This window comes from Thrips palmi, unplaced genomic scaffold (genome assembly GCF_012932325.1).
Source record: "Thrips palmi isolate BJ-2018 unplaced genomic scaffold, TpBJ-2018v1 HiC_scaffold_2, whole genome shotgun sequence".
Taxonomy (NCBI): domain Eukaryota; kingdom Metazoa; phylum Arthropoda; class Insecta; order Thysanoptera; family Thripidae; genus Thrips; species Thrips palmi.
In genome coordinates this window covers 3,201,518-3,220,041 of record NW_023144629.1, presented here as the reverse complement: position 1 = coordinate 3,220,041, position 18,524 = coordinate 3,201,518, and the positions used below count along the sequence as shown (strand labels likewise).

Here is an 18,524-nt window from a genome sequence, read left to right as displayed (position 1 = left end):
CAAACAATGGCATGGAGAGCGGGTGGCTGCCGGCCTGCTGGATGCCTGGCACTGCCTGGCGCGGCGCGGGGGCCCCGACGCAGCCCGGCCCTGGCGCAGGCCCCCGGGGACCACCGACGGCGAGGACCAGGAGGACGGCGAAGGAGGAGTAGACCGAGTAGACCCAAGGCCGTGGAGTCGACTCGGAGAAGGAGACGCCGTGACGGCAGGCAAACCGCCCGCGCAGGTGGCAGCGTGTTGCCTATCCCACATCACCATTACCATTACGGGCTAGAGCGTCATGGTGACAATCTCCTTTTCTCTCTCTCTCTCTCTCTCTCTCTCTCTCTGCCCCTCCCCCCACACACACGAGTGAGGGCCCGCCCTGCCACGATCTAATCCATGTCAACACAGCTCGGACCGGCAGCCCTCAAACCTTCCCTTCTTTCCCCTCCCCTCCCCTCCCCCTCCGCCTTCCCCTCCCCCGCCCCTCCCTGCACCTGACACGAGCGCGCCGCGTGTCCCGGACAGAGACATACCGACCCCTCATCGCTCCGGCCGCGCTCCGGTAGACAGCCACGGACACGCCATGCGCAAGCCATGCCATCCGCGCTGCCCCCGCTGTTGCCGTTGTTTCGTGTCCAGAGGGCAGCTGGTTGTAAGCCGCCAAACATGAACAGCAAAAGCAACAACAACAACAACTCCGCGGGGAATAAAACGAAGAATCGACGTTGTATGACCATGGCAAGGAGAGAGAGAGAGAGGAGAAGGGAGGCGCCGAAAAAATTGTGACACGTGCGCGTTGGAGACAGGCACACGCGCGTGCACACGCCACAAACACACCAACACACACACACACTGTCCACGTGTGTCACAAGTGCACACGTGGACGCGCGGACGCGGTGCACTTCTGGTCGCGCCATCCATTCGCGTCCTAAATCACGGTCCTTCCTGCCGCACGCCGCACATCCAGGCCAGAGAGGCGAGCCAGAGGGCGCGTAACAGCGAGCGCGGTGCACGCCGCGCCCCCTCACAGTGGGCCAGAAGCCGGTGGAGGCGGCCAAAACTCTAGGAGGACGAGGAGGAGGAGGAGGAGAAGAAGAGCAGGAAGAGAGAGAGAGAGAGAGAAAGAGAGAGCGAGTGAAAGAGGAGGAACGCGGCAGCGAGAAAAAGTAGCGGTTGGCATCCCTGTAAATGAAGTTAGCGGAATCAGGTTTGTTCTGTGTTGCCGTAGTTTATCTGGTCGAAGCGGGCCGCGCCGCGCCGCGCTGGGTTGGCCCCGGATGGCCCGTGCTCTCGCCACGCCCTGCCGTGGCGCGCGCCGTGGCGTGTCGAGCCGTGCCGGCGGGGCATTAGTCTGAGAAAAGAAGAGAGACGAGGAGACGACGACTGGGTCAGCAGCGAATCGATTGGCCTCGGTTTCTGCGAGTAAAACTTTACCGGGCGCATTTATCGGAAGGAGGCAGGACTACCGGCAGACTGATTCCGAGAGTCGTTTGCGTCGCTCTGTCTCTTCCGCACCTGCACGGCACCGCCCCATGAGTGCGACAGAGACAGAGCGACAGGTTCTCTCCTTGTGCATTAAGCTTCAAAGACAAGCATGTTTCCAAAAAAATTATCATTGTTCCGGTGTCACGAAAAGTTTCTGATATTTTCGTGTGTAACTTCGGGAATTTTCCCAGAAACTTTCCAGGGCACGGCAACGGCCACAGGAAGAATCTTCCTCGTGACGCGGCCCTGCCTGCAGTTTCCATCGGTCAGCTGTCCGGGTGGTCTTCGTGGAGAGCCGAACGGTCCAAACGGGCCAGTTTCCGGGTAAGGGGTTGGGGTAGGGGGGGGGGGGGGGGGGGGGGGGGTCATGGCGCCGGGTGGTCGCGGAGTCCTCCACGCTCTCCACTCGGCACTGATATTGCCACACATATGCGGAAGTCAATTTCGGGTCCCGCGCTCAAAGTTTCCCCCGCCCCCGCGCCACCAGCGCCGCCACGCCGCCCCCGCCGTCTGGGACTCCAGGACGCCCCCGCCGCCGCCCCCGCCCACTTTAGACGCTCCCTGGTCATCCGGTGCAGCGGAGCGCACCCCCGAGCGTGACCCGCAAAGGATGCAAGCAGGCGCACAAACAGGCGCACAGTGGGCCAGAAGACCGGTGGAGGCGGCCAAAATGCCGGACGCGTTTTGAGCTCCAGAGTCGCTAAACAGGAGTCGAAGCGAACGTGTGACCCCACCAATGGATTGCTCTCACTGTGAACGTCAGCGCGCGGTAACGGCCACGGCGGCCGGCGGTACAGCAAGACGTGCTCGAGGGCCGCAGTCGGGACGGACGGGCCGCGGACGAGTTGCGCAAAGAAACTATAGAAGAAGGAGTTGAAAAGTTGGCGGCACGGCCGGGGAGGACACGCTTTGGATTTCAGACGAGCCGGGCCGGGCCGCCGCGTCGGCTGCTTGACTGCGCGCGCACCCCGCCAGCCCGCCGGCGCACTGCACTGCGGAGTGCAGAGTGCATCCCCCGATTCGGCCGTCCTGGCGCATCCCGATGCCGAGAGTCTCTCTCACACCCACACGGGACGCCCCGCGAGTGCGAGAGAGACAGAGCGACGACTCTCGGAATCAGTGTGCTGCCGGGCCGCAACTTGGCCTCTCCCTCAGCGCCAAGTAGTGCTTCAGCGTGCACACTCAAACTGAAGCATGCCGTTAAAAGTAGAAAAGACACACAGGCAACTGCAGCGGCGGCCGGAGGGGCCGGGGAACTATCTCAGGAAGGAAGAGAGAGGAGAGGAGCTCGGGGGCGAAAATATGAAAACCGTCAAAACAAACAAACAAAAACAAAGAGAGAGACGGTCGGAGTTCGAGGCGTTAGAAAAAATATTGGGCTGCAGTTTCGCTCTTCGCGTGCGGCACGGCACGGCGCGGCGCGGCACGGCACGGCGCGGCGCGGTTGCGGTTCCCCCTGCGGTTTTTGCGTGCGGCCAAGAAACTCAAGGGGTTAGCACACAGTATAAGGAGGCGGGCGCGCGCTGCTGCTGCTGCTGCGCTACCTGGGGCCCATCTCATGTTGTGTGTGCGGAATTGGGGCGAACCGGGCAAAACAGGCAACTCCCACAATACACACAACACGGGACGAGCTCCCCCCCCCCCCCCCCCCCCCCCACCTCCATCTTCACACGGGCGGCGCGCATCCGCCGCCGCCCCGAGAGAGAGCGGGAAAGAGGGCAAGGGAGGGACAGAGGGAGGGAGAGGGAGAGAGAGAGAGAGAGAGACGCACTTGGAGCAGCCCCTGAAGGCCGATATCCCGATCCGCCGCGCCACCTGCGCGGTGCTGCGCGGCGCAAGGCGACAGAAATCGCGCTGACGTCTCTGTTTCGCGCGTTCGTTCTCGGCACCCAGCGGGGCCACTCCGAATATCGCTCTCTCTCTCTCGCACTCACGCGGGGCGTCCCGTACAGGTGCGAGAGAGATAGAGCGACGGGACGTTGTTTCGGAGGCAGGCTGACGGCGCCCTTCGGATGGGGGACTCGACAATCAATCCAATCGGGAGGCGATGCTGGTGTGCGAACGGACAGGCAGACAGACAGACAGACAGACAGACAGACAGACAGACAGACAGACAGACAGACAGACAGACAGACATGCCGGCAGGGCGGACGGACGCGGTTCCCCGCGGCGCCGCGGGGACGTCTCAAGGCGCCTCCACTTTGCTTCATTCTGCAGGCAAAATGGACTGACAGGGACGATAGGGGTGGGAGGAGCGTCGCGCTGTCTCTCTCGCACGCACGGGGCGTCGGGCGGGGGTGCGAGAGAGACAGAGCCCCGTTGGGCGTGGAGCCCCGCACTCAGTGGCGGCGTCGTTTAATCAGGCGTCGCGTTTCGGAGGGGAGCCTCGCCGTCTCGATACTTACAGTGTGCCGCGTCGCGGCGCGGCGCGATGACATTAAAGTCCATCTCCGTCGCGCGTGTGCCGCGAGCCAGGCTCGGACTGGCCCCCAAAAGGCCCCAGCGGATAAGACCGCAAAAGGCCCCCGATCATCATTATGTTTTTACCCTTCACGACCAACTTTGTGAGGCTACCGCTCCCAAACTATTTGCGGTCAATAGCCTTCCCGATAAAGGGCATGAAAGAGTAGGGTCTTAAGAATACTAGGGCGTCGATGGAAGCCTTTTACGGCAACTAGATTGGACACAGTGGCCATCCAAAGTCAGCAAAATCAGCAAATTTCCGAGATTCGACCACTTTTTGACCAACTTGGTCGGAAAATCGTTGCGGTCAAAGCCAAAATCGTTGTGGTCAACGTCTTCCCGATACAGGACACGAAAGAGTAGTGCCTTAAGAATACTAGGACGTCGAGGGAGGCCTTTTACGGCGACTAGATTGGACACAGTAGCCATCCAAAGTCAGCAGAATCAGCAAATTTCCGAGATTCGGCCACTTTTTGGCCAACTTGGTCGGAAAATCGTTGCGGTCAAAGCCAAAATCGTTGTGGTCAACGTCTTCCCGATGCAGGGCATAAAAGAGTAGGGTCTTAAGAATACTAGGGCGTCGAGGGAGGCCTTTTACGGCGACTAGATTGGACACAGTAGCCATCCAAAGTCAGCAGAATCAGCAAATTTCCGAGATTCGGCCACTTTTTGGCCAACTTGGTCGGAAAATCGTTGCGGTCAAAGCCAAAATCGTTGTGGTCAACGTCTTCCCGATGCAGGGCATAAAAGAGTAGGGTCTTAAGAATACTAGGGCGTCGAGGGAGGCCTTATACGGCAAATAGATTGGACACAGCGGCCACCCAAAGTCAGCAAAATCAGCAAATTTCCGAGATTTCCGAGACTGTCCATGAGGGTGCGAGAGAGACAGAGCGACGAACGGTTCTTCTGAATGACTCGGCAGTCCGCTGCGCAGCGAGAGAGAACCCGTCTCACTCGGTATCGGCCTTTACCTGGAACACACAAACAAGCATGGAAGGTTAGGTGACGCCAGCGAGCGGGACTCGGGCCGTATAGGAGGAAATGGGCACCAGAGTGGCGACGACGAGAGAGAGAGAGAGGAGGGGGGAGGGGCAAAGGGAAGCAAAAGGAGGGGAAAGAGGAGGCGAGGAAAATCCGCGAGCGCAGGGCGGCCCGCTCCATCGCACCTCTTCGAAGAGACAAAGTACTACATTTAAGTTTATAGCTTCCTCCCGGCGCGGCGAGCGGCCTGCCGCCCGATTCCAAAGGATCGCTCTGTCTCTCTCGCACCCCTGCGGGACGCCCCGTGAGTGCGAGAGAGACAGAGCGACGCAACCGTCTTCCGGAATCGGGCGGCTGGCCGGACCCCACCCCGTCCCCACCCCGTCTCCACCCCGTCCGGCGGGCCTGCAGAGGTGGGTCCTATCCTATCTCAGCCCGGCGCACCTTGGCACGGAAGCGTGCCCCCCCCCCCAGGCCCTCCCTACCGCAACGTCGCCACCTCGGCCCCAGAGCGCCAATCCCCATCGCATCACCGCCGTGGCCGAGTCAACGAGGGATACAGCGGAAAAGGTAAAAAGAGGGGGAGAGAGTGGTGAATAGGAACAAATAACAACCTCGTCATCTCTCAATCAAACTGTTTGGAAGGCCACCACCACCACCACGGCGTGCGTCACGGTGTGACTGCTTTGGGGCCCACCTGAGCCGCGCTAAGGGGCGAGGCACGGCGTCGGCTTCTTTGACGGCGCCGCGGAGCGGGCTGCGGGGCGAGGCGGGGCGGGGCGGGGCGTGCCGGGACCCTCCTGTGCAACGCGGAAATCAGACCAAGCCGCTGTTGCTTCCACCCAATAAGCACAGCCACCCCCTCCCCTTTGCAGCGCCGGCGAAAAACGAGCAGCAGTGCGAATCCGAAGCCAGTCACGGAAGAAATGACACTGTCAATACCCCACGCTCTGCGCGCGACGAGTCGTCGGTTCCTTTCGCGACCGTTTACCGGAAAAGGAGCTGACCCGTCGCTATACCCCGCGCTCGAGGGCATCGCCGTGGTCGTACATTGGACGTGGAACCCAGTGCAGGCGGCAGGGGGTTGACAGCGCCGTTTCTGTTCGGGACTCGCTGGTACACGAGGAAATCGAAACGTCGCTACCCCGCGCTCGTCGGACCGCGCGACACACTGGCATTGCAAGTCCCTCGCGCACGGGGTAGCGACGGAACAAAATTGAGGCATTCCCTTGAGTTTGGGAGACAACTCAGGCAATTTCAAAAATGCATCCCCTTGGATTTGAACGCGACACTTTTTTCTGGGGTGGGGGAACAGGGTGGCTTCAATAAACACACGCGTCACCGCCAGGCGGCGTTAAAAAAACACGCCATAAAAAACGTGTCGCCGCAGTCGCGAGGGTCGCGAGGCTGGTGCTAATGAGCCAGGTAAACACGAGTTGCACCTGACGCGGCGACGCGGCCCTGCCGACGGGGCCGGCGCGCGCAACAGGGCCGGAAACGGAACGATTTGGCCGGAAGGGGTGCAGGGTGCCGAGAGGGGGGAGGCGTTTATTCCCGACGTGGTCTTGAAGGGCGGCACGGCGGCGCTCTGCCAATGACAGGTGGGGAGGGAGGGGGCGCCACCTGTACACTCACGCCCGATAAATCAGCCGCATATCTCACTGCACTTTTTCCGTGCTTTTTTTCTTCATCCCGGTCTGTCGAACGGATGATGAACCCCCCCCCCAGGCTGACGCACTCCCAGCGCCCTCCGCACCTTTCCACCAAGACGATAAAAGCGGGAAAACAGAGTCTGCCCTCGCGGGGAGTCGAACCCGCGCCCCGTCCCACTTAAAGCTGCACTCCGGTACTCCGGTACTTGAGGCGCCGAATGATGGCGGTGATTCTGCGCTATCTCTGACGAGTGCGAGAGAGACAGAGCGACGAGCGCCGTTCCGAACCGCTCTGCTGCGCGTGCAAGCCGGCCGCCTCATCTCAGTGCAACAACATGGCGGCAGTGAAGCGAGGCGCGTGCACAGTGTAAAACGGCGGAACAACGAGGGCGCGCGCACGTCCTACGGCCCTTCGCTACACCAGCTGCGAGCGGAGCGAGCGGAGCAGCCAAGCTCCGGGCCGAGAGGTATTTACAAAATATAACCATTAATTTTCACGGAGGTGGCGTGGGGGTTGAAGCGGGGAGTCCGGACGCCCGGGTCCGGGCTCTGGGGAACCGAGTCAGGAGGATCGCCCACTTCTCTCTCTCTCTCTCTCTCTCTCTCGGCCACTCTGAGTCAAGTGATGAGTGAAAACGGATCGCCCTGGTATGGCTCGGAGGCCTGCTGGCCCTGCGAGGCGTCGAGTGTGGTGGTTCCCTGGTGTGTGGACGCGGCACCCGGCCTCCCACAAACACGCACGGCCCTTGGTCCTTCCCTCCGTCCCTCCGTCCCTCCGTCCTCCGAAGGCGTGCCCGTTCGACCGCCGCCACGGCCACGCCGCCGGGCAGGGCAGGGCAGGCCGCCGGGGTGTTGCTCGGCCGACGTGGCCGCCGCCGCCGGGGAGTGGTGGGGAGCGGGCGGCGGGCGGCGGCGGCACTATTCCAACAACAACAACAACAGTCCTAACCGGCGGCTTGCCCCGCCACGCCGCCGACTCATTTCATCAGCCGTCAGTCACAACACGCAGGCACTCCGGACGGTGCGGACGCACGCAGCCGACGTAGCACAGCGCAGCGCGCAGCCCGGCGTCCACGACGACGACGACCCCTTGAGCACGGAGTACTGACGCGGAGCTGACGACGAGCACGGTAAGCAACCAGCAGCAGAGCGTGTCGTCATGGCAACGCCTCCGCAGCCTTCGAGAGGTCCAAGGCCGGGCGGTGCCGGTCGACGGGGACGTCGCGGCGCCGGAGGGAAGGGAGGCGGAGGCCTTCCGGGCCGATCGCACAGCGGCAGCGGCGCCGCGCCGCCGGCCTGGCTGGCCGGGCTGTGTGGAGTATGAGAAATCCGCGAATGCTCCGAGGTCGGCCGAGCCGGCCGAGGCGGCGGAAACGGTCTTGGTGGTTCCGGTGCGGTTCGCGGGGATTGGCCGAGTGGCCGCCTTTCGGCGTTTCGGCCTCGCGGCACCTCGCGGTCGCGGCCGTCGGCCCGTCGGCCCCGAGGTCATTGTTGTCGCACTGCCGAACCGCCGCAGCCACTGCGCGCGGCTGCATTGTTGACGGCGCGGTCGCGGGGACGCCCAGGGCGCCGTTGCACAGTGGGCGTTGTGGTTGAGGTCCGGACCTCATCAGCCGCGTAAATTTCTCATAGGAACTGTCATTGTTCTTTGGAGCACCCTGTTCTCAACCCGTCGCGACTTCGGGACGGTCCCCGGCGACTGTCCGTCGGCCCGTCGCCCGTCCGGGAATGCATTCCCCGGCGATAACGCGAGCGTTGTAATGAGATCCAGCACACCAAGGCCGTGACGTTGCCGCCTCGCTGCCGTCAGAAGGACACCGGAGACTGGCTCCGGACAGCTCTGTCTCTGTCGCACTCACGGGGCGTGCCGTCGCGGCGCGAGAGAGACAGAACGACGGCGCTTCGGCAGCAGGCCGGACGGCCGCGGGGGGGGGGGGGGGACGAGGCGCTGAAAAATCGAGGCGAAACAAGGGGAGTGGCCGACGCCCTGCCGTCGCGGCGCGCGGCGTCGTGGGGGTAGGCAGAGCCTCTCTGCAGACAGATTCCGAGAGTCGTTTTCGTCGCTCTGTCTCTCTCGCACCAACACGGCTCGCGCCACGAATGCGAGAGAGACAACGACTCTCGGAATCAGTCTGCTGGACCCGCGTGGCGCTGCCTCTGGCGGTGACGTCACCCTCCTCCTGGAGTCCTCCAGCGAGGCGGGGGACATGAGCCGGGCTGCGGCGTACAGCCCCAAGCCCCCGCGCGCCGCGCTCGGCCTGGCTCGCCCACCAAGTGCTTCGGTGAGAATGTTTATGTCCACAGCAAGGCTGCACAGTGCAGCACTTCCCCCTGGCCGTGTCCATGCCAGGCCGTGCCGGGCCGGGCCTGCAGTACACTGTGAAAGAGAAACGCGACACGCCGTCGAACAAGCGGTTGACGACGCAGCGAGAGCAAAAAAGCCGCAGGGACTCGCTCGCTCACTCTCGCCGCGCGACACGCAGTGACACGGGCAAAACGGTTACGGGCCGCGCGCCATCGCATCAAGCGACATTTAATATTCTTTTTTGGCGGCGGGAGTACATGGCCGGCGTTTGATGAGGGGGGAACATGACGACGCCGAGGCCTCGTTGTATGAAAATTTAGTGATGTCAGCCATCAGGGACGTGGGGGACCAACGGGGACCAGGGGGTGGCGGCACGGCGGCGCCCGGGCAGAGCCCACTCCCATCGGGGTCATATTGCCAATGGGCGTCGCTCCGCGCGCTTCGCCCCGCCTCGCCTTCGCTTCGCCCCACTCTGCATACGGCCCTCGGGGACGCAGCGACGCGGCGCAACGGCTCGGGGTTTAGTGGCGGCGGCGTGGCCGAGGTGGAGGCGGCCGGAACTCTAGACGCGTGCAGAGCTCCAGAGCCGCTCAATGGGACTCGAACCGAACGGGTGACCCGACCAATAGATTGCTCTCCGAACGGGGAATCCATTGGTGGGGTGACACGTTCGGTTCGAGTCCCATTGAGCGACTCTGGAGCTCAAAACGCATCTAGAGTTTCGGCCGCCTCCACCGGTCTTCTGGCCCACTGTGCGATGGCTGGGCCAGGGCTGGGTGCTGGCGCCGGGGAACAAGCAACAGCGGCGGGAAGCCCCGCGGCGGCACAACAGCGCGCTGGTCCAGGTCACACCTGGGGCGCGTGGCGGGGCGGGGCGGGGCGGGGCGGGGCGTGGCGGGGCGGCGTGTCGCGGCCAGGATCGCGCCGAAGGGCACGGCACGGTGATGGCGTTGAGGGGGCGGGGGTACAAATTCGACGAGCGTTCCGAACCGCCCGCTCGCTCGGCGCGGTGATCCGGGCTCCGGGCGCGGAGGGGGAGGGGTGCTATTGGGGGTTGTAAACGGCAGAGGACCGAAGGGAGGAATAAAATAAAAGCACGACGTGCGATACTCGAGGAGCGCCTCGAGACAATTGGCGAGACCGAGCGCCGCCGTGGTCGCGGGTTCAACTACCTGCAGCGCCGCTGCTTCTTCTCGTCCGTGCTGTTGCTTTCTGGCGTTACGCCGCGTTGCACCGCCGCCGTCCGTACGTCCGTGCCTGATCCCTCTGGCGGGCAAGGAGGCCCCGAGCCAGCCGAGCGTGGTGCTCACGGGGGTCATGTCGAGCGTGCGGAACAGCGCTGCCGACCCATTGAAGGGCACGGAGGCATGCCGGGCCGCCTGCCGGGCTGACTGCCAGCTCGGCCTGCCCGGCGTCGACGTCGACCCGATGGCGGTTCATTTGTCAAGTTCGGCCGCTGCGTCGCGCTGTCTCTCTCGCACTCGTGGGGCGTTCCGCAGGGGTGCGAGAGAGACAGAGCGCCGGAACGACGCACAGTGGGCCAGAAGACCGGTGAAGGCGGCCAAAATCCCGGACGCGTTTTGAGCTCCAGAGTCGCTAAATGGGACTCGAACCGAACGTGTGACCCCACCAACGGATTGCTCTCCGAACGAGGAACCCATTGGTGGGGTCACACGCTTGGTTCGAGGCTTGTCCTGCGACTCTGGAGCTCAAAACGCGTCTAGAGTTTTGGCCGCCCCTACCGGTCTTCTGGCCCACTGTGCGCTGCGCGGCCGAGGCAGGCCGAGGACACCGTGGAACAGGCAGCATGATGAAAGGGGCTGCTGCCTTATCAACGCCCTCCAGGGCGCCCTCCAGCGCCACGCCGCCAGGGCCACCGGAACGAGAGTCTCCGCGGCGCCGAGAGGCCACCCTCACAGTGTGCTGGCCAGCGCCGCGTTCAAACGAATCGGGAACCGCCATAAAAATAAGAAGCGGCACCGATTGAACGGCGCGCTGAAAAGCAACAAAACTTTCCCCTTTCTCTCTCTTTTTTTTTGGAAAAACTTTTATCACTTGGCAGCAGTTTGAGACTTCCTGCGCGTCTTGCGGCGAGAAGGCCGAGGCGCTCAGACAAAAAAGGGTCGTCCGCCCGCGCTTCCACGCCACGCCCCGCCCCGCCCCGCCACGCCACGCCACGCCCAGCCACGCCACGCCCAGCCACTCCGGCGAGGCCGACTTCAAGGCCGTCGTAATTGTTTCCCTCTATTAACACACGTAGTTCTGCCGAGCCCGCGGGCTGGCAGCTCGGGCGGGGCGGCTGCAAAGCCAGGTGCGAAAGGGGTGCACCGAGGGGCGGGTGGTGGTGAAGGTGGTGGTGGCGGCGGTGGAGGTCGTGATGCTGGTGGGGAGCCATTTGGAGCGCGCTGCCGCCACGCCGTGCCAAGCCAGGCCGTGCCCAGCCAGGCCGTGCCGCCAGGGTGTTTGCCGGGTCACCTGCTCCGGCGCTCCGCCACTGTCGGGCTGCACGCCGTGCACGGGCTGCAATGACGCCCTGGCAAATAACGCTCTCCTCTCTTGCCCCGCTCTGGCCGCTCTGCCCACACGGCCTTTGGGACCGAGGCCAACGCGCCCCCACCCCCCACCCCACTCGTTGGCATTATTGCCTCCCTTCCGTAGGACGGCGGTGAGCCTGCCGTCCAGCACCTCGCCGTTTCCCGCGCCCGGATTCAAACCGACGGTGAAACGCCCCCCCTTCCCCCGCAGCCCTGCGCTAAATCTCGCTGTCATTTTCATTTTCCAGATGAGCGAAGGCTCGGCGGCGCTGCGCGCGTCCTGGCTGGGCCGCATCATGGCGCAGGCCCGGCTCCGCAACATGCAGTGCCCGCTCGTCTGGACCACCGCCGCCTCCTTCGACGGCGTCCTCGAGGACAAGCTGCGCGACCTGGTGACGCTGGCGCCGTCCGCCTGGGACGCCGTCGTGCGCGACCTGGTGCGCGTCTCGAGGTCAGTACAGAGACGACCGCAGCGCGCCTCCTCCTTTTTCCATCCCGACAGACAAACTTGCGCACATAACAGTGACCGGGGCCTCCCGGCCGCGCCGGCCTAAATAAAAATACGTGTTGATTTGATGCGAAAAGTGCTCGTTTTTATTGAGTTGTAAAAGTAACAAAAAAGGGGATGACGGTGGCAAAAGATTGAAACGGCAGCAGCGAGCAACGCGGCAGCAACGACGGCGGGGGTGCTTGCTGCACGCGTCATAAACTCACCCCGCCCCACCCCGCCCCGCCCCACCCCTAAGGTCATATGGAAGATAGGTCTGCGCAACCGAGATGCATGCTGGGAGACCGGGCTGCTAATCCCTCCCGAATCCGTCGCCGGCCGCAGCGGAGGACCGCCTACCTGCCTGCCAGCCTGCCTGCCGGCTTGCCCGGTCTCCCAGCATGCATCTCGGTTGCGCAGACCTATCTTCCATATGACCTTACCCACCCCGCCCCTGTCAGGCATGTTATTGTATCGTCTGACTGACTGACTCTGCCGAAAATCTGGACGTCAACAGGGTTGTGTTGCTTTTTTCTTGTTTTCCGGGCGGAAGAGGCTGCCGCCGCCGGCGTGGTACTGGTCGTGGCCGCGAGAGAGAGAGAGAGAGAGAGAGAGAGAGAGAGAGAGAGAGAGAGAGAGAGAGAGAGAGAGAGAGAGAGAGAGAGAGGGGGGGGGTGAGAGGGTGAGAGTGTCCGGGGGGTGGTCGCGTGGCGGGCGATGTATAGCCTGCTGGCGGTCCGTGGCGGTCCGCCGGGTGGGGTGCATCATGTCTCCGACGTCCCAGCACATATCCATCCACGCCGGAAAGGCCATCCCTCGGAGCGGTCCTCGCGGGACGCAGCGGGGCGCGAGACGTGGGGACACTGTGGGGACACACTGCCCAGATTTGCTCCTTCAGTCCCTCCCCTCCCTCCCCCCGCGGCCGGAGCGGCAACGCAGACTCTCCTCGGATTCTGTTATCCTTCAAACTTTGGGCTTCGGCCGATGCAGGCAGGAGGCGCGGCGGGGAGCCCGGCTGTAAGGGGTTGTCTGCCCGCTGCACTGTAGGCGGGGCGTTTCAAAAATTCATTATTCCAAAGAGCGGCGTCCGCGTCGGTTGAGTCGTTAGCCGAGTCGTCGTCCTGCCTGTCCTTGCATCCCTGCCTCCAATTAAACCGTTTCACTCCAACTGCCCCGCGTGCCCCGCGAGCGCCGGCCCTGTCCGCCCGGCGGAGTGATACTTTCTGCCCGGATCAAGTTTGCACTGCGCGCACCCGCCGGCTTCAAAGTTTGGCGGGGCGGGGCGGGGCGCACCGGCCACCTCCTCCGGAATGGTTTGCACTTCACCGCCAAACATGATAGGTGCCGAGGCGAGGCGACTCTCGTTCCATCAAAACTTGTAGTAGGCCGGCGTCGAGGACGACGACGAGGACGCCGACTTTGGGTCGCGGCCACAGTCGACAAGAAAAGAAAGTCGCTTTCTCTCAACTTTGTTTCGCAGCCGAGCGGTTCGGATTTGTGCACGCAAAGGATTGCCCTGAGCCCAAGTGCAGAGAGACGCGACGCGCGCATTTGTCACAGCAGGCCAAAAAAAAAAAAAAAAAAAAAGAAAGTTGGCTCACGCCAGGCTAGAGAGAGAAAGCCTTTGGCCTCTCCCTCCCCCTCCCCGGAAACTCCCGCGCAACTTTGTCGCACAAGATCATCGGCACGAAAATCAACCGGGCTTCGGTCTGTGTTTGCGATTCCGCCTCGCAGTGACACTAATCCGGGACGCCAATAGGAGCCCTCATGCACATGTGATGGAGCGCGGCAAGCGGCGCGCCAAAAAGCAGAGACTGCCCGCAGTGGCCCAGCGACGAGCCCAGCCCCAGCGCCCGGCGGGCCCAGCCGGGAGGCCAGTTGGCGGACGGGGTGGACCTCGACGGCGACCTCGACGGGGACCTCGACGGCGACCTCCACCGCGAACTCTGTGCGCCGCCAGCACCCCCTAGTCCAGCGGATTGTTCCAGTCGCGTTGCTGCTTTCCTCTCCGACAAGCCCCCCGAGCTCGTCGTCCTCGTGAGGCGTGCCGCAAGCCGAGCGGCAAGCTCTCCGAAAGCGCGGCGCTGTTGTGGCCGAGGGACAAGCCTTCGATCTGACCTGACACCAGACCTGACACCAGCCGAGGGGACTTCTCAAGCCGTAAAGTTTACCGCCCCGCCTGCAGACTGGTGGTTCCGAGAGTCGTTTTCGTCGCCGTCTCTCTCGCACTCGCGGGGCGGCCTGTTATAGGTGCGAGGGAGACAGCCGACTCTCGGAAACAGTGTACCGCCCTGCCGGAAGCGGGCGGACATGTCGTGGCCGGGCCACTGGCCTCACTCGAGGTGACGAGTCTGAGTCATGGGGGAAGGGCGAGGAACACAAAAAGGGGAGGGAAAATCAAAGTTTGCCGCTATGGCTTCGCTGTTACGACGACGACGCCAAAGAGGACGTCGGCAACGATGACGTCGCCCACGACACGACGCCAACGATGACGTCAAAGATGACGACGACGCTCGCCTCTTCGCCGCGCCGCGTGTTGTGATTGGTCAAACAGAAACGCAATTGTCTCCGCGCACCAATTACTCTCCGCGGGCGGCTTCGCCTGCTTCGCGGGAAGGCGGTCGCGGCGTCCGCGTTGGTGCCCCTCGGAGAGTAAACTCCCGGGCCGGGCCGCCGCTTCGGCGCTAGCGCGGCGCTGGCCTTGGCCGCGTGGCGGCAGGGCGGCACGGCCCGGCTCCAGGTCGCCGTCAAACTCCCGGGTAACAAGCCTAGAGGGCCGCGGCGGCGGAGGCGGCGGACAATGGGTGCTCGTCGTTCGTAATCAGGTCCACGACGACGGCAGGACGGCGCCGTGCTCGAGGCCGTGGTGGAAGCGCTGCTGCCCCTCCCAAACTCTGCTAACTTGGGGCGTTGGAGACAAGTGGATGGGTGTGGCTGGCGGGCCGGGCGGGGCGAGGCGGCCCGGGCGGCGGCGATACTGTGAGGAGTTGTGGCCACAGGCGAGGCCCCGCAGTTCCAATAACCACGAGCAGGGAACTGATTGTGCCGCGCCCCCTACAGTGTAGGTCTACACGAGGGTACACGCTGTCGGCGGCAGAAACTCCGCCACCAAGGCCCGGTTACCTCCCACTGAATTTCAGGATGTTGCACACGTCGCACAGTGGGTCAGAGGACCGTCGGGGGTGGTCAAAACCCAAGATGCGTTTTGAGCTTCACATTTAACAGAATTCGAACGTGTGACCCCACCAATGGATTCCTCGTTCGGTTCGACCGCCTCCACCGGTCTTCTGGCCCACTGTGCGTTGCCTGTCCTTGCATTCGCTTTTGCTTGTCTTTACATGTCGCCCCGCCAGGATGATGCACACGTCGACGGGCAGCCTGGACGACATCAAGGCCACGCTGTCGCGGTGCTTCGAGCTGGTGCACCGGCCGCGCCGCACCAGCCCGTCCGACGAGCCGTGCGCCATCGTGGACGAGTACCGCACGGCGCTGCTGCACGCCCTCGACACCACCTTCCTCATGGTGGCCTGCGTCTTCGACCGCAAGAACCTGGAGGAGGTGCCCGCCACGGAGCACGTGCCCAAGTACGAGTCCATGGACGTCAAGACCAAGTCGGCCATCTGGGCCATCCGGGCGCAAGTCAAGCTCACCTGCTACCTCGGTACAGTCCACGCACCAGTCCACGGTACGGGCCTCGCGCCACCCGTTGAGCGCTTTCTCAGTCCGTCTGCGACTGACAGCGTACAGTGTGCCGCAAGACCAGCGCCGGCGGCCAAAACTCTAGACGCGTTTTGAGCTCCACTAAATGGGACTCGAACCGAGCGTGTGACCCCACCAATGGATTCCTCGTTCCAAGAGTAATTCATTGGTGGTGTCACACGTTTGGTTCGAGTCCCATTTAGCGACTCTGGAGCTCAAAACGCGTCTGGGATTCAGACGGCCTCCACCGGTCTGCTGGCCCACTGTGCAGTGCGTCGCTGACAGTGTCCCTGCCGCCAGGCCTGGGCACGGACGAGGCCCCCGTCATGCGTCCGCCGTCGCTGATGGACGCGCTGCTGGCCGCGTCGCGCGCCAAGGACATGCTGCCGTCGGAGGGCCACTGGAAGGCGCTGTACGGCGACATGCTGCCGGACGACAACCCTCGCAAGCTGACCCTGCTGCGCAACGCGGCGCGCGCGCGCCGGTCGCCCTTCACGCTCACCTGCCTCAGCCGCTACCTCTACAAGCTGGGCGACCACGCCGCCTTCGACCTGTGCGCGTGAGTATGGCGACTGGAGGCGGCCAAAACTCCAGACGCGTTTTTAGCTCCAGAGTCGCTGACGGCCATGTTTGCAGAGACGCCCTGGTGGAGTGGCCCCGGTCCGTGCACGCCAACGTGTCGTACGTGCTCATGTACTTGTCGTGCTCCGTGCCGGGCAAGCTGTCGCGCTGCCTGGCCGAGCAGTGCCTGCTGCGCCTGCAGCGCCTCACGCCCGCCTGCGTCTTCGTGCAGGGGCTGGCACTACAGCTGCGTCTCCAGGCCGCGGAGGAGGTGGGTACCGCTCTCGTGCGACCACACACTGGGAAAAGTTGGGCGTGCTCTACTGTGGACCAGACGCGTTTTGAGCTCTAGGGTCGCTGGTTGCGCTCGCACTGTTTGTTTCTCTCTCCGGCCCGCAGAACAGCTACCTGGGCGGCGGGGACGCGGGCGGCGTGGCGCCGCTGCGGCCTCGACCCTTCTCGCCGACGGACCACGAGGCCATCCACAAGGCCCTGGAGATGTACGTGGGCGACGGCGAGCCCTGGAGCATGGTGCGGCGCGAGCCGTGTGGACGCGTGCAGCTCGACAAGTGCAACTGCGTCTGCTCGGGCGACTGCGCCTACCTCACCTACAAGGAGCACGGCACACTGCTGGCCGGCGACAAGCCGCTGGCCTGCTACGCCGAGTGAAGATGATGTCTCTCTCTCTCTCTTTTAAGCTACGTGGAGTGAAACTGAGCTCTCTCTCTCTGTTAAAATTTTCTTTTAAAAGCAATGGGGAGCTTGCTCAGTGAATGATTTGTTGGCTTGTAAGGACGACGCCAAGAAATTCGGATTTCAAGTCGCCATTTATATGTTACTCGTTGTCGTTGAGATCGATTTATGAAAATAATCTGCTATTGAATGATCGATTTATAGTCTTCTATTGAAAGAGATTAATGAAAATAATCTTCTATTGAAAGAAATGAATGAAAATAACCTTCTATTGAAAGGTACATTAATGTTAAAAGTCCTCTATTGCAAGTTCGATTTATGAAAAGAGTCTTCTATGACCGTTATGGAATGCTTGTTATGTTTCTTTGCTTTTAAACGACGTGATGAACTCGCCCTCAGTTGTTTCCAGTGTGTGTGACGTCACGCCCCTCGTCTTCCGTACAGAATACTAATATTAATCCTATTCGTGAATTAAATTGAGCCCTTATTTTGTAGAAACCGTGTGCCTTTGTTTTGGTGCGAACCATCCCTTTCCTCGCCAATAGCCTCCCTCACACACAGGCCGCCTTTTCCTCAAGCAAGGACGCATGTTTGAGCGAGTAGGATGGGAAACCAAACGTACACATGCTTTCCAGCTGACTCCGCCCACCCCTTTCGAAAGGGGCGCACGTTTTTGCCACCGCAAACACAATCAAAATGTTTGTGTTATTGCATCCGTTAGTTCCCTGTTCCCTCAGACCAGACGGACTGCGCGGCGGAGGCTGCAGTGGCAGTTTTTTTTCCTTTTTTTTTAGGCACAAAGTAGCCTCAGCACCCACGAGGATTCATTTTTTTTTTCAATGTGCCTCTCATGCAAGTTTGCGAATAATCGGAAATTTTCTGGAGGATTTTAATAAGACTTCGCGAAGTGGCGCAGAAATTTTTTTGACAATTATAAAACTTATTGGTAGTGAGATTGCCTGCATTTCGGAGGAGAAGGAGGAGGGAGGAGGAGGACAAGGAGGAGAAGGAGAAGAAATTGGTAGACAAACCTTTGCCGGGTGATGAATGGCGTGCGGGTGAAATCAATCAAGGGCCTAAGTGTCGCGCAGCATGACACGTACATTGTCGCGGGCCGTGCAGCAGTGTAGTGCCCTGCGAGACGCTGACGCAGCGACGCTGTCTGACGCACACACGCGGAACCGACACAACAGGCCGGCCAGCAGCGGCAGACTCATTCCGAGAGAGTCGTTTTCGTCGCTCTGTCTCTCTCGCACCCATGCGGGACGCCTCATGGGTGCGAGGGAGACAGCGACGGAAACGACTCTCAGTCTGCTGCGCGCACACTGCCTGCTGTCACACTGGAACCGAAATTTTAGTCGTGCCACCCAGCTTACATGATGCAGCCTTGTAGGGCAAATTTCTGACAGTAAGTAGTTTTTTGCGAGTATAATTTTAATTTTGAATATTTTTTGTCGAGGAAAATTTAATTTCTTTGCAAAACAAAATTAATGTTTTACATGGAATTTGGACAAAGTTCCATGGACTCCGCTATTTTTTGGGGTGGCAGGCGCGGGTTTTAATCAAAATTGCAATCAATACGTACAGCACGCTGTAGATTTGGGTCCGAAATAAATGGCGTCTGCGTGCACGGGTCACTCAACAGAATCCCAATAATCGCGGGGCTGGGCAGGGCGGGG

General features: G+C 62.0%; 1 protein-coding gene across 5 annotated transcripts; it reads left to right on the top strand.

The window, feature by feature from the left end:
- Positions 1–7,017: 7,017 nt before the first annotated feature.
- On the top strand, positions 7,018–17,347 carry LOC117647165. Of its 5 annotated transcripts, XM_034388736.1 has the most exons (7): positions 7,018–7,033; positions 7,556–7,696; positions 11,654–11,856; positions 15,246–15,553; positions 15,829–16,150; positions 16,228–16,423; positions 16,552–17,347. In XM_034388736.1, the coding sequence occupies exons 3-7, from the start codon at positions 11,654–11,656 to the stop codon at positions 16,819–16,821; spliced, it is 1,299 nt and encodes a 432-aa protein (XP_034244627.1). In that variant the 5' UTR covers positions 7,018–7,033; positions 7,556–7,696; the 3' UTR covers positions 16,822–17,347. The 5 variants fall into 5 exon arrangements, with proteins under 5 accessions (XP_034244627.1, XP_034244626.1, XP_034244630.1 ...); XM_034388735.1 differs by lacking the exon at positions 7,018–7,033 and having other exon boundaries at positions 7,470–7,696; XM_034388738.1 differs by lacking the exon at positions 7,018–7,033 and having other exon boundaries at positions 7,473–7,696; positions 15,892–16,150.
- The last annotated feature ends 1,177 nt before the right edge of the window (positions 17,348–18,524 follow it).

Coding starts and splice junctions, on each gene's coding strand:
- LOC117647165 (XM_034388736.1), top strand. CDS start 11,654: ATGAGCGAAGGCTCGGCGGCGCTGCGCGCGTCCTGGCTGGGCCGCATC. Junction 15,554..15,828: donor CAAGCTCACCTGCTACCTCG/GTACAGTCCACG, acceptor TCTGGGATTCAG/ACGGCCTCCACCGGTCTGCT. Junction 16,424..16,551: donor GTCTCCAGGCCGCGGAGGAG/GTGGGTACCGCT, acceptor TCCGGCCCGCAG/AACAGCTACCTGGGCGGCGG.